At 39.9% G+C, this 15,262-nt stretch overlaps 1 protein-coding gene across 2 annotated transcripts in view; it reads right to left on the bottom strand.

Moving 5' to 3' along the window:
• Window positions 1-2,367: 2,367 nt before the first annotated feature.
• LOC122454497 (regulator of G protein signaling 7 binding protein) overlaps window positions 2,368-15,262 on the bottom strand; it is a 106,142-nt gene continuing 93,247 nt past the window's right edge. For both annotated transcript variants that reach the window (XM_043489029.1, XM_043489030.1), the window contains exon 6: window positions 2,368-7,577. In XM_043489029.1, the coding sequence (XP_043344964.1) occupies window positions 7,486-7,577 (92 nt within the window). In that variant the 3' untranslated portion in view covers window positions 2,368-7,485. The remainder of the gene's footprint in view (window positions 7,578-15,262) is intronic.

A 15,262-nucleotide genomic window follows, 5' to 3' on the forward strand; every position in this document is an offset into this window, starting at 1 on the left:
TGATGGATTCTTTTGCTGAATTGTTTATGGGTTTTGGCTATTACAGACAAAGCCACTATGGATGTTCTTTTAACCATTTTTGAATACAGACACATATATTTCTCTTGAGTGTCTCCTAGGAGTGAAACTATTGGATCACAGGGTACACGTATGTCCCACAATAGCAGATAATGTTAAACAGTTTTCCAACATAGTTTGCATTTTGTTAGGAACTAGTTCACAACTCTGTGGGCATGAAGATATTATTATATATTCTGGAAGCTTTATTTTTTTAAATTCATCTATTTTTTTTTTTTTTTTTTTGATAGTGAAGTGCAGTTTATTACACCGGTGGGCCCAAGGCAGAGTCTCCTCTTAGCCAAGGACCCCGTCCAGCATTTGTTAAATTCATCTATTTTTTAATTAAAGGATAATTACTTTACAGGATTTTGTTGTTTTCTGACAAATATCAACATGAATCAGACATAAGTTTACGTATGGCTCCTCCCTCTTGAACCTCCCTCCTATTTCCCTCCACATCCCATCCCTCCAAGTTGTTACAGGGTCTTTTTACTTTTAGATCAATAATCAACTTGGAATGAGGTAAGAGTGAAGTTTAATTTTTCAGCAAATGGAAATCAATTGACCATTTGGCTGAAAAGCACTATTTATTTCAAAGATTTCCCTTTGTCTGCTGTTCTGTAACACAGTATCATGCAATGTTTGATTGGTTTGACTTTTCTCATAAAAGAGCTTTAATTATAAGGAAATAATTGGACAGTTATTTGGTTGAAACTTTTGTAGTATTGATATATTATTTCCATTTCGCTCTCAGGAAACTGAGGCTTACAGAAGGTAACTAATTTAGTGAGCAAGTTCTTCTAGATCAAGATTCACGTTACTAATGCCTTCAATGAGTTAGAAATCAATCAAGGAGTTAAGCAGATAACAGTGTGAGATAGGTAATCTCTGCTAAAGCTCTTTTGTTGTTGTCACGTGGTGTCCAACTCTGGATCCAAGACAGTTGTTTCAGCTTCCACCCTCATGCTTTCCTCGCAGCTTAGTGGGAAGGGAGACATGCCCCTTATTGCTTCCCTGGTGGCTCAGAGGTTAAAGCGTCTGCCTCCAATGCGGGAGACCTGGGTTCAATCCCTGGGTTGGGAAGATCCCTGGAGAAGGAAATGGTAACCCACTCCAGTATTCTTGCCTGGAGAATCCCATGGACAGAGGAGCCTGGTAGGCTACAGTCCACGGGGTCGCAAAGAGTTGGACACGACTGAGAGACTTCACTTTCTTTCACGTTCTACTTTCACTTTCAAATTGGCTTCCCTGATAACTCAGTTGGTGAAGAATCTGCCTGCAATGCAGGAGACTCCGGTTTGATTGGGAAGATCCCCAGGAGAAGGGATAGGCAACCCACTCCAGTATTCTTGGGCTTCCCTTGTGGCTCAGCTGGTAAAGAATCCACCTGCATTGTGGAAGACCCTGGGTTCGATCCCTAGGCTGGGAAGACACCCTGGAGAAGGGAAAGGCTATCCAGTCCAGTATTCTGGCCTAGAGAATTGTGCAATTTCACTCAGAAGCTATTGACCAAAATTCAGTTGTACTGCCACACCCATAACCAAGGGAGCCTGGGAAATGAAGTATTTAAGTGGCCAGTGTCTTCCTGAAATTTGGGATCTCTAGAAAGCAGGTATTGGAACAGCTAGCCATAGCTGGGGGTACTTCGTTGCAGCCCATCCGATATTCAGACAAAAGTCTGTAACTCTAGGATATACTGCACAATCCCTGACAACTAGCTGAACTCAGTAGTTTGCCTTTTGAAAAACTTCAGATGTGTATCATCTCCTTTTATTGGAAAATAAAATTATTTAACTCACTTTCACTTAATTCCCCCCTTCTGTTCTTCTTTTCTTCTTCTTCTCTCTTTCCTGTCCACCCAACTTTGTCTGCCTATCTCTTTTTTCTTCAAAAGTTAGGGTGCCCTGTTATTTCCTCTCCATGTCTCCACTGCCTACATTTCGATGACAGGAACACGTCAAGGGGATGGGGTGAGGGGGTGGGTAGGATCGCTGCAAGTGGTGAATCACAAAGTCTCTCACTTTTTCATCCTTTTTTTTTTTAAACTTTAATTATTAGTTTTTATTACACAAGTAATACATATTCATTGTAGAAAAATTAGAAAACACAGAAAAGCGAAAAGAAAAAATAATCACCCATAATCCCACTACCCATAAATAACTACTATTAACATTTTAGCGTATGTCCTTCTAGCTTTTTATGCATATATATCAATATATATACATACATAGATATATTTATATATATTTTCTTTTTTTTTACAAATATTGTGTCATACTATACACACCGTTTTAGAATATGTTTTTAATATATATTGTGAACATTATTATTTATTCCCTGAAAAAATTATACAGTTACTACATGCTCATTGTGGAAAAGTCAGAAATTACAGATATGCAAAAAAAAAAAATATATATATATATATATAGTTGCTCCAGATCTCACCTCCCAGAGATAAATGCTGTTAACATTTTAGCAAATATCTTTTCAGACTCTTTAATGCACACATATATGTAAGTATATTTTTTAAATGGGATGATCCTATAGATATTCTTCTCTGTTTTCATTTAACAATATAATTCCATAAATATATGTATGGTGCTTACTCTTAATTGGTGCACAGTATTCCACTGATAGGATATACCATATTTAACCAATCTTATTCTGTGGGTTTATTTACAGTTTTTCCCATTCTTCCAATTATAAGTATTCTTTCTTGCGTATTTTTTGATTGAATAATGAATGACTATATCTTAGGTCATTTTTTCTGACCTTTTCCAGGAGAATTTCCCTACAGTGGAATTACTTGGTATAGGCGAAAAATATATTGCCCAATTATTTTTCAGAAAGGTGGAATCAGTTTACATACATGTTGCTCTATAAGAGGATGTTCACTTCCAGATTTCCTTGCTGTCCCTGGAAACATTCATTCTTTATATTCTTGCCTTTCTGATACATTAAAAAAGAGTATATCATAATAGCTTACATTTTTGATTACTAGTCTATTCAAATATTTTCATATTATTAGTGCATTATTTTAATTTATGGTACATTGCCAGTTTGTGTGCTTGGCTCAATTTTCTACTAGAAAGTTTGATTCTTTTTGAGTCATAAAATGTCATTTATTCATGCATTCATTATTCACTCATTCCATAAATATGTTTTCACTATTTGCTTTTGTGTTTAGCACTGTGCTGAGGATATAAGAATAAGCAAAATAAACATTGTTGATGCCTTCTGGAACTTCAGTTTAGTGGGGACAGACAGTTAAACAAGCAATAATGAAAAACGTATAATAAGGAAAAGAAAAAAATGGGAACACTTGGCTGGGGAGGGAGTTGTAGATCATGAAAACTTGCCAAAGGTAGTGGAATTTAAGCTCTTGATATTTATTAGACATCTGTACTCTTTGTTGCATACATTCAAAATTTTGCTTTCTCTTAATCTGATTTGGTTTCTTTTAACTTTATAGGAATTTTGCATTTTTAATTGGTCAAACCCATCCATCTTTTCCTTTGGTGTTTCTTGCTTAACTATAACACTTAGAAAAATTCCCCTCCTACCACCCACATACACTAAAATTACATCATATTCATCAGTACTTCCAGTTTATTTATGTGCTTTAACATTTAAATATTTACTTCACTTAGAATTTATTTTGATGACAGTTTTGAGGTATGGATCTAATATATCCCTCAACAGATGGCTAACCATTTCTCCCACTATAATGTACTTAATAAACCAACCTTTTCTCATAGATTTGAAATGACATCTTTTTAATGTACTCAGTTCTTCTATGTTCTTGGGTTTATAACTTGGCTTTATATTTAATATTAATGGTTTATTCTGGACCATTTCTCATTCTTTCTGTAGTTACCTGAAAGTTGAGCATTTTGCATTTGGTGATGTTCTAGAACCTAAAGAAATGGTAGACATTGCTAAGGTATGTGTGTATGTGGGTGAGAAGTTATTATGGATGGATATCCTTAATTCTTTCAATTTTGAGACTTCCAGAGGCTGAAATCCCACATGGGATCATTGCTAATCTGGCCAATTTGTTGGCTGGCTAAAATTAATTAGATGCTTTTATGCTCTGCATAAAGCTTAGATTCCAGTAGGTGGCAGTATTGCCAAACAGTTAAGTATCCAAACTTGCAGGAGCACTGAGGAACAATATGATCTGGCAGGAAATTCCCCCAAGAGCTTTCATTAGAGGAGGCATCAGGGCTGTGATACTTTTAAAGTCTTTCTTTGTACCCTTACACAATGGCACAATCAGAAGTGTGCACTGAATCTGTTCCTAGACATGTGCAAAAAACAGAAGTGGACTGATTTTTAAAAAGTGGCACCTACTGTGGGCCTTTCTTCATATACCTCAACCAAAAGTGCCTTTGGGCCCAGCCAATGACTGATTCAAAGCCTGGAAATGTGGTTTTAAACAATGTGATTGTGGTGGGATTCAAGTGATTTTTATTTTCTTTGTATTTGGTGGTATTTTTCAGATTTCCCACAAAGAACATGCATTATCTCTGTAATCTGAAAAAAAAAAAATCAACACAAGGTATTAAAAATAGGGTGGTAAAACGGGTGACTGTGTGCCAGAGAAACTTTACATCCTTTTTTGTTTCAAGCGTATGTACACATGCAACAAATGAGTTCAATGGGCTCTCCTTATCCCTAGAGATCAGCTCAGTGTTATTGCTAATCCGAAAGCAAATTACCAGCAGGAAGCAGAGACAATTATCTCATGGAACTACACCTGAGAAAGTCCTTTGGTAGGTAATGGGGGAGTGGGGTCAGCTCCTAACAAGATGCACTAGCATACCTAATAGGAGATGGTGAATTACCCATTGCAACTCTGAGCCAGGGTAGGTTACGGGGACTTTGAGCACTATATTTAATTTTAGGACCTGCTATAGTGAAAGAAGATCTATAAATCTTGGAGTATGTCCACAGGAACTACAAAATTGATCCAAGGCTGGGTAACAGGCACTATGAATAAAAGATAAGGTGGTTGAATTTATTTATCTTAGATATGGAAAGCCTAGCTGGGGAATTAGACAAATCCCCATCTCCATGAGTAGCGACTATAGCCCTCCCCAGACATGGAGGTGAGACCTGAATTTATTAACAGTCTTCAGTTGTACAAAGGACAATTGCACGGAAGGTGTTACTTTCACACTGAGACTAAGGCGAGAGTGAGCACAGATTAACCAAGCAGAAGTGATTTAGGTCAGGCATTTAGAAGAAGGTGCTGAACACCAAGACTGGGCTTCTCTGTTAATAACTGTACATGGATTAGTAGGAACTAGATTGAAGCTAAGGGTTCAATATGGTAGAAGAGGGGAGAGGGCAGAGATGGCAGCTGAGAGCATGCCAGAGTAGGCTCCTTCGTAATTTCTAAAACAATGGACCTGAAGTGAATTAAACTTCAGGAGATGAAAAGGAACCGCATTCAGGAAAGGATATTAAGCTTGAATCAAACCAGATGTGTGAAAATTGGTGTTTGCAGACCATGTAAATTTGGGCGTGGTTACCTGTTTTGCAAAGGAGCAGTCACCGCTAGGAGTCTTTCAATAGCATATTCTGACAACTGTTTTGTAAGTAGTTTTGATTTAGAAAATTGTGATTTTACTTGTATAACTTTCAAGGGTATGTTTTGACATGAAGCTAGTCAGACTTATAACCATGTATCAGTTGCCAGCTCATTGGAACACATCTCTGGACTCCAAGAATAAGGCCAATAACCAGCTGGTGTGATCTAAATAGAGACATGCGTAGTGTTTTGAGATCTCTTCCAACTCTTCAATCCTTTCACTTTCAATCAAAAAAACTAGAAGACAATTCCAAGGATAATTTTCACAACAGCAGATATTAGGTTGAACTATATGAAGTTGCCATTTTTAGGTCAAAAACAGTCAAATATCAGCATTTTCATATAATTCAACCTACTATGATAGTTATTTCAGTAGTTCGTCTCTACCTCTCTCCCTCTTCACTGAAGCTACTAAAAACTTGGGTATATTTAGTTTTTTAGGTCAAAGTGTTGGTGGACATATAAATGCCTGTGAACATAAATGCTGAGAAATTATACGGTTGGTATTAAATGCATGTCTTGGATAAACCATGGATAGCTCATCCTTTTATTGTGCTGGATTCTGGTGCCTCTGGTCTGACCTTAGGAATTTTCAGACTATGGAAAACAAGAAAAGAAGTTCAAAGGCTTGATCTTTCAACCCATGGGAAATTCTGTCTGGGAAATGGGCCAAAGGAAGAACAAGGGAAAATATAACAAAATCTGTACCATGTTACAAGTTTAGTGGAGGAAGAGCACAACAAAGCTGTGAGCAGAAAAACAAAGCATGTGGCTTCCTTCTTTCTAGAATGGAGTATTGCTTAATGTGTCCTGCTTGTAAGATTCTAAGCATAAGACAAGACACCAAGTACACGTTGGAAAAGTCTTATCTGCATAGTTATCTAAAATGAGACAAGCTTAGCTTAACTAAAAAGATTTTATTAACAATGTAAAATGTTAAGTATTTTTACGATCTGAGCTAAATCCAGCATGCCCTATAAGATTTAACACTATGCTGATATGCAGACATCATGCTTCAATTTCAATTAGAACAAAATGTGATAATATTCAATTTTACATTGGAGGGTAATTGTATATGTTACTACACCATTTCCTAACTGGATTACTTCATTCTCCAAGAAGCTGAAAAAGACACCATTGGACTGAAAGGAAATTAGTTGCCCATATGCACTGTATGAAGGTATTAGGATTATTGTGTATTTACAAAATTTAAATACTTTTCATATATGGTTTTTGTTGCATTGTAAATTAAGACATTTTTCTGTTGAAGCTCTTAGAGTCTGACAGAATGGAAGACTAACCATAAATGAGTGCAGAGAAAGCAATAGGTTGAGGTGGTATATATTTGATTATAATATTATTTCTAATACTGGTTGGATTTTGAACAGTTTTGCAGTTTTAAATAGATTTCTATGTTTAAAGACTCTCATATGTGATCAATTGTTTACATGAGATCAGCAAGAGCTACAGATATACTATTATACATGAAATAATTTTTCTCTGTATAATACACTTAAAAATTCTTTAAATAATTTAAAAATCATAATTCTTGCATCTGTCATGGTGTGGTTTGGAGCAGACATGTGCGATGTCAGCTTTAAAAATCCTTTTAAAAACAGACTGCTTTTTGAATCTGTTTTTTTTTTTCTTTGACAGCAGCTGCTTTCAAGTGTAAAATCATTTAAAAGGACAGCGAGAGGTGGATAAAAGTAATAAGGAAGCTTAGAAAACATAGTCAAAAGCCAATGACTGTGGTTCAGCTGTCTGGAGGTCCTCGGGTTCAGTGATATTTTCAGGTCGTCCCAGTGGTGGCTTCCAGGAGGAATCGCCTAGCTTGAGACGAGACAGCACAGCCCAAAGAACCTTCTCTTCCGTCTTCTAACCAGGGGGTAGGGAGTTAGATTTAGAAGGCTGCTGTCATCTGTGATGGGATAGAATGTACAGGTTGAGTAAGGTACAGATAAAACAACTGTTTTTTAAGGATTGGCCTTAAAAATCCACCATCCTTCGAATCCAAGTTTCTCAACTTCAGCATTGTTGACATTTTTGGACCAGATCATTCTTTATTGTTAGGGGCTGTCCTGAGCATTGTAGGATATCCAGCAACATCATTGGCCTCTACTCAATAGATGCCAGTAGCACTTCCCTACCAATGTGACACCTGCAAATGTCCCCAGATGCAGCCACATGTTCCTGGGGTGGGGGCGAAAGTGAAGCAAATAGCCACAGTTGAGAACCACTGCTTAAACTGCGTGGGGCAGTTTTTCACTTGGGCAATGTATCCTTCTGAGAAAGAGTCTGTGCTTTGGAATAAAATTGGCTTCTTTTCTATAGTTTACTACTTACTAGTCCTGTGACTTTGAACATGTCGCTTAAGCTCATTAAGCTTCATTTTCCCCATATGTAAAATAGGGTTTAATAATACTTACGCTAGGTGAGAGTTAAATGAAATAATCTATTAAAATACTTAGCTTGGTTGGTGACCTTGGTGCCTAGCATAGAGGAGAGACTTATTATTAATAATAATATAGCTATGATTAACTATTTTTCCTTTACATAGGACCTTGTTTTACCTCCATTCACTCACTTTATGCCTCAGGAAGAGGTTTCAACTCTTTCTTGTTGAGTGTTTCCCTAGCACTTTTTACAGCCAGGTATCTGAATACAAAGGCTTTTGGAGAAGGTTGTCAGCTGTTAAATTCACCAGTTCTGGCCTGAAATTTTTAGTACAGCGACAAGTAGAGAAACAAAGAAACAAACCTGTAAACCTAATACAGTTTAATGAGCTGGGTTTTGGGGAAATAGTGCAATTCTGAGTAGAGACGGTCTGTTGGAGTGGAACTGGCCAGTATGAGTCCCAGAGGCTGGAGAAGGACCACAAGGAAATAGCCTATAAATTGTCAACTAGGGCAGTGCTAGGATATGGTCAGAATGGAATTAGGGGCAACAAAATGGCTGGTTGGCTCTGGGAAATGTTTTAAAAACTGTATTTGGCTGCATTGAGTCTTAGTTGTTGCATGCCAGGTCTTCACTGCACCATGCAGGACTTTGTTGCGGCACATGGACTCTCTAGTTGTGGTGTGTGGGCCAGTTCCTCCATGGCAGTGGGATCCTACTTCCCCAACCAGGGACTGAACCCACGTCTTCTGCATTGCAAGGTGAATTCTTAACCACTGAACCAACAGGGTAGTCCCTCTGGAACGTTTTTAAGCCCAAGCTTTGCCAGGACCACTTGCACTGCTCTCCAAGAACAAAGCTAAGATGTTGCCCTCCTTTCCCCCATCCTAATCTTGAAGATGCAGGACCTTGGGAAAGAGCCCAGAATCGGGAGTGAGATGAAGAGATGGGTATAGTGAAGAATGTGCCCCAGTTGAATAAAACTGGCTTGTAGATGACAGTTGGTTTTCTCGATAACTCAGCCTGGCGTGCTGCAGTCCATGGGGCCGCAAAGAGTCAGACACGACTGAGCAATGGAAGGAAAACAACAAGACACTCAGGAAACTGTCGGGAACAAAAATGAGTCCTGGCTTTCTGGTCCTCTTACATAAATTGTCATCCAAGTGCCCTGGCTTTTCTCTCCCCAGCCCCCAAGGCTCCCATGTGTCATACCTGTTTGTAAATTAGCATCACCCACCGAGCTGACAGTGTTCCTTGGAATGCTGCACTATGTTACACATTTAGATGGAACTAGAGTAGCAAGTTGGAAGCAGGAAAGAAGACAGGCACACCAGTTGGGCACATCAGATTAATCAAACACAGCCTTCTCCCCACAGTCTCCACAGATGACAGTCCTCTCTCAAAACCCACACTCTGCTAATGTGGAGAAAAACAGGACTTTCTTTGTCTTTTTTCACAGTGAAAAATAATTCACTATAATCTGGATGTCAACATTTTGAGACTAAAAATGGGACATCTCTTTTTTTTTTAACAGTTAAACTTGCCCCAAATTGTTTAAGACACTGAAAGCAATGTCAAATCCTATATATAAGCCTAATTTCTCAGCAGAATCTCTCAGAGATGAATCATGATATATCTGGAGCAGAAAGAAATGATAACCATATTCTCTCATCATTTTTAGGCCTCTTACTTCTTTAGCCACCAAATGATCAGTGAACTTAACCTAATTGGATATGGCATAGACACAGCAGATCCTGAAGGTTTTAGTATCTGTTTGAATGCTGACCACGCTTCCTGACACTCAAGTTCAACTGAAAGTCAACACTTCCTTGGAATAGATGCACCAAAACTATGAAGATACTGATAGGAAAGGAAAACTTAATTTTCATTTTTTTGAGACTTAGAGATCTATTTTCTGAATTTCCATTTATTTCCTGAATTTCCTATATGTTTGCCTTTCTCCAAACATTTAAGAGATTTGGGAGTGACCTCACTGGTATTTATATATTATAAAATGCAATTCTTGATATGTATCATTCCCACTGCATGGGGAACTGTCTACATACATTGGTATATTGTATTTACAAAGCAAGTGTGCATGCGTGTGCTATGGCATGTATGTTCTGTGGTGGTATATTTGCTTCCATTTCCTCTTTTTTATATATTAAAAGCACACAGCTATTATGCACAGGGATTATGAGATTTGTATCAAGACTGACCTTTGTATCTGTGCATTCATTACAGTGAATCAAAAAACCTCTGTGCTGTTGAAATTCTCCTCATTCACCCTTCTTTTCATATGTGTATATAACATTCACTTGTGAGTGCTATATACACACATGCACACACATACGTATATAGCATTCACAAGTGAATAGGACGTGTTAGAGTTGATGAGAAAGTGCTCAGATGTTAAGCAGAGGACAGGCTGCCTAATAAGGATGACTGCTGGTTTGGGGCATCTTTGTTGAGCATCTGTGACACCTTTGCCTAGCCCAGAGCTTGTCTGATCATCACCTAGGTCTGAGGTGATACTAAAGCTTAAAAAATTCTTGGCAGAAATTCAGAGCAGCTTTCTACACTGTAGGAAGCTGACACCTGCAAGTAAATGCTGAAATTCACCGAGCAGTAAGTCTGCCTGGAATGGTTTGAAATGTATTCAATGCCAAGGAAAGATGTCTTTCCACATTGACTGAAATCCTGTCTTCGAAGTGAGGGGCCGTCAACAGAATGTGAGCAAAATGGGTGTTTTCCCACTTATTCCAAACTTTCTGGGCTAATCCATCTGAACTTGGGAAGTCTTTGATTTTTATTGCTAATGTTTGAGACTTTCACGGTGTCTTCTTTCCAAAGTGCATACTCTCAAAGAACTGTAACCTCGGACAGTTTTAAATTTGAAAATAAAAAGTGAGAAAGGGAAGAGGAAGGAGGAAAGCATAGCAGAAAGTGAAAGAAAAGGAGATTAGGGTATTCAGCCATCAGTAAGTTCAAAATTCAGTCATTTGATGTTTAATTTTTGGGTGCTACTAGAGCCAGGAACACTGAAGTCCCCTAAGGTACAATAATACCAAATTGCTTCTGCTAATAAAAGATTTTTTACATAAATGATATGTTAAGAAACAGAGGGCATGAAAATGAGGTTTGCAAATAATAAACAGGTTTGAGTTTAAAGCTATGTTTTCTAAGTCAAGAGGAGTGCTTATGATGGAACTGCAAACTTCTATTCTGGAAAAAAAAAGAGAACTTCATCTAATTCCAGGGTTCCCAAACATGGGCAGCATCAGTTTCATCTGAGGGCTTGTTAAAGCACAGATTGCCAGCCCCACCTCCAGAGTTTCTGAATCAGTAGGTCTGGGGTGGGGCAAGACAATCTGCATTTCTTACAAGTTCCCAGACCTGCTAATACTTCTGGTCCTAAGACCACACTTTGAGAACCACCGAATTAATCAAAGGCCTATGAACTGCAAGGCTCTATGTCAGGTGCTGAGGGTAACACCAGATGGGTCCTAAGAGAAAGGTGACTCTTGGCCTCAGGGATCTTGGTTTGAGTAACTAGGAGGCTTCATTAGAAATGCCATTGGAGAGATACAAATAGAATGCTGTGAGAATTCTCAGAGGGAAATTACTCCCATCTGTAAAGAGAACATTTGCAGAAGATTCCTGGGGCCTTGGTGTTTATGCTAGGCCAAAAGGGGTGGGGAGAACTTGGACATTTGGTGAAGTAGGGGGACAGGCGTTCTGGATGAAGAGAGCAGTGTGAACAAAGATGTGGAGGTCAAAGGCAGCCTGAATTGGGTCCAAGTAAACAGTCCAGTCAGGCTGGAATGAAAGGCATATGAAGAAGTGTTAGTGTAAAACAGAACTACTGAGAATTCCCTGAATAAGGCCATATACCTTCTCTCGCCTCCCTGACTTTACATACGCCATCTCCTTTTTTTCCAGAAAAGTCTTTTCTGATTGCTCTATGCTTCTACCTTCATGCCTGCATTCATTCTATAAATAATTGCTATAGCCCTTGGGCTTTCCTGATAGTTCAGTTGATTAAACATCCGCCTGCAATGCAGAAGACCCTGGTTCGATTCCTGGGTCAGGAAGATCCCCTGGAGAAGGGATAGTCTACCCACTCCAGTATTCTTGGGCTTCCCTTGTGGCTCAGCTGGTAAAGAATCTGCCTGCAATACGGGAGGCCTGGGTTCGATCCCTGGGTTGGGAAGATCCCCTGGAGAAGGGAAAGGCTATCCACTCACAGTATCCTGGCCTGGAGAAATCCATGGACTGTCCATGCGGTCACAAAGAGTTGGACACAACTGAATGACTTTCACTTTCACTTTCATAGCCCTTGGAACATTGTCTGCTTCCAACCCTGTGCATCCACAATTCTATAAGCAACTCTTTAGACAATGAGACAATAAATTTACCCTTGCTGTTCAACTCTTCATCTCTCACTCACTCCTCAACCCTCCGTAATTAGGCTCTGTGCATGCCCGCAATTCCAAGAAAGCTGATTCTGGCCACCTCACCAGTGACTGCTTTGTTGCTAAATACTATGGGTAATTTCAGTTCTTATTTAACTGAACTGCCCCACACTATGAGCCATTCTTTCCTTGCAACTTTCTTATTCCAGTATGCTGAGCTTCATATCAGTTTCTTATAAACTCTTCTTCTTTCCCCTCAAACCTTAAATTTTGGTATTTCAGAGCTCTTCTCTGTGTCCTCTCTGGGGGTGGTCTCAAGTATTTTCAGGGCTTCAGTTGCCCACATGCTGTTTGTGTTTACCTCTGTATTTCCTGCCCTTCCAGCTCCCATGTCTCACACCAACATAAGGCACGTACATCCACCACGAGCTCTGAGCACTGGCCTTGGAGTGTCCCCACAATCAGAACTCCATCTGTCCTGGGCTCTACCTCTGCTGGTACCGCGCTGTTCCACCTTAGTGATGGGTACCATCATTCACTCTGCTCTCCAAATCTGAACTCAGGTTTCACCCTTGATTCTGCTTTGCTAACATAGTTCAGCCAACTGGCCATATCCTCTTCTCCAAGCCCCTGGCTTTAGGTCAGATTGTAAGCATTTCTTACCTGGCTTATTGTACTTGCCTACTAACTGAACCCCTCCAGTGACCCCAGGATAAAGTCCAAATATCTTAATATGAATTAGAGGGCCCTTAATGACATAGCCCCCCTACCTCTCTAGTCTCTCTCTGAAGCCTCTTTTCTAACCACTTTCCCAATTAATGAAGTGCTTGTAGTTCATCAAAATCCCCTGCTCTCTCATCTCCCCAGATGCCTTCACACATTTGGAATTTTCTGCCTAGACTGTCTTCTTTCCATATTTTTCTTTTGCTAATTCTGATTTTTTATCATAAAAAAAATCTCAACTCACACCCTTTGCAAAAAGCAATTCTCAATTACTCCTGTCTCCTCCATCCCCATTTATAACTAAAATCTGACTAGGTGAGAATCCAGTATGCCCATGTAGCATCCTTTACTAACTATCATGGCACTGTTGCATTTAAACACTATTTTTTTTTTTGTCTTTCCAATAGGGTGTGTGTTTCCAGAATTCACGTGCCATACCCTGAGGGCTCTATCACAATCTCTGCAAGGGATGGCTATGTCATTTGAAAAAGCTTCCCAGGTGATTTTCATTCCCATTTTGTCCTGTTGAGATGGAGAGCCTCTAGGGCAGTGGTTCCCAACATTTTTGGCACCAGGGACCGGTTTCGTGGAAGACACTTTTTCCACAGACTGGGGTGGGAGGGTTTCGAGAAGATTCAAGAGCATTACATCTATTGTGCACTTTATTTCTATTATTATTACATCAGCTCCACCTCAAATCATCAGGCATTAGATCCCAGAGGTTAGGGACCCCTGCTCTAGGGATAGAGCCATCCCTAGCACCTGGCACATCATGGGTGACCATCACATGTTGGATGATGGTGGGGACAAAGAATGCTGAGGTGAGAAATCTATTTTTCCTTTGACAGTGTGTAGACACTTAAAATTTGTGAGTAGAGGCTCAACAAAATTAGAGTAATATACTAAGAAACTGATGATGGTCAGTGATGAGTGGATTAGATTGGAGGAGAGAGAGGGGGGCATAGCATACGTCACATTGAATCCTGGGCAAAATGTTGTACAGATTGCAAAGAATCTGGGATAACTGGCAAAACTGCCCAGAGTGACATTCAGACACCAGTTTGAAGCATAGAAAGTCTTTAAATGAGATGCTGGGGAAAGACCTACAAGGTCATCTCTAGGCTAGCAGGTGGCATAACAGCTCAACGTCCTTCAGCCCCATGCTGGAGAACTCAACCATGGCCAGGTTGGTTCCAGTTATGCACATCCACACCAGAGTGGAGCAGAGGTGTAGAGAATGGGGGAACTGTTCCTAGACCTGGTTTAGTCTGGAGTAGGACTCTCCACAGGTGGTGCAATGGTAAAGAAACCACCTGCTGATGTAGAAGACACAAGAGATGCAGGTTTGATCCCTGGGTTGGGAGGATCCCTTGGAGTAGAAAATGGTAACCCGCTATAGTATCTTTGCCTGGAAAATTCCATGGACAGAAAAGCCTGGCAGGCTACAGTCCATGGGGTCACAAAGAGCTGGACATGACTGAGGGACTAAGCGCACATGCGCGTGCATGCACGCACACACACACACACACACACACACACACACACACACACACACATGACTGTGTACAGGAGAGGACCCATTCTAGAACAAGTGCAAGTCCTGACTGATCCACTCGAGACTGACTCTAATGCGGGGTTACCACCAACTGAATTTTACGCAAAAGTAAATGTACTGACAACACCGCACAGGATTCGTGAAGTCAGAATTTTGGAAAAGGTGAAACTGTCTTTCAGGCTTAATTTATTTCTGCGATGCTTTGTTTGATTACAGCCTGCATTTAGAAGATGCTTGTCCTTCACTTTCCCATCTCCTTTTAGCCTTTGTCAGTAACCTTGTGGGCTCTCCACAGGTGGTTCCATTTGTAATCCATTTGACACAGCAAGACTCTCATAATTAATGAAGCTCCCTACAGCACTGTCAGTGACCCAGAATGTAGGACAGGAGAGGCGCTGAAGCAGAGGAAAGGACAGCAGGTTGAGAGCCAGAAGACGGGGAGGTTGTGGGGAGCTGGGGCAGAGCAAGGCAGGCTCCCTCTTCTTCTGCGCACCTTTGTCTCCAGTCTTTTTTTTT

The sequence above is a fragment of the Cervus canadensis genome, chromosome 16, assembly GCF_019320065.1.
Source record: "Cervus canadensis isolate Bull #8, Minnesota chromosome 16, ASM1932006v1, whole genome shotgun sequence".
NCBI classification, from domain to species: Eukaryota; Metazoa; Chordata; class Mammalia; order Artiodactyla; family Cervidae; genus Cervus; species Cervus canadensis.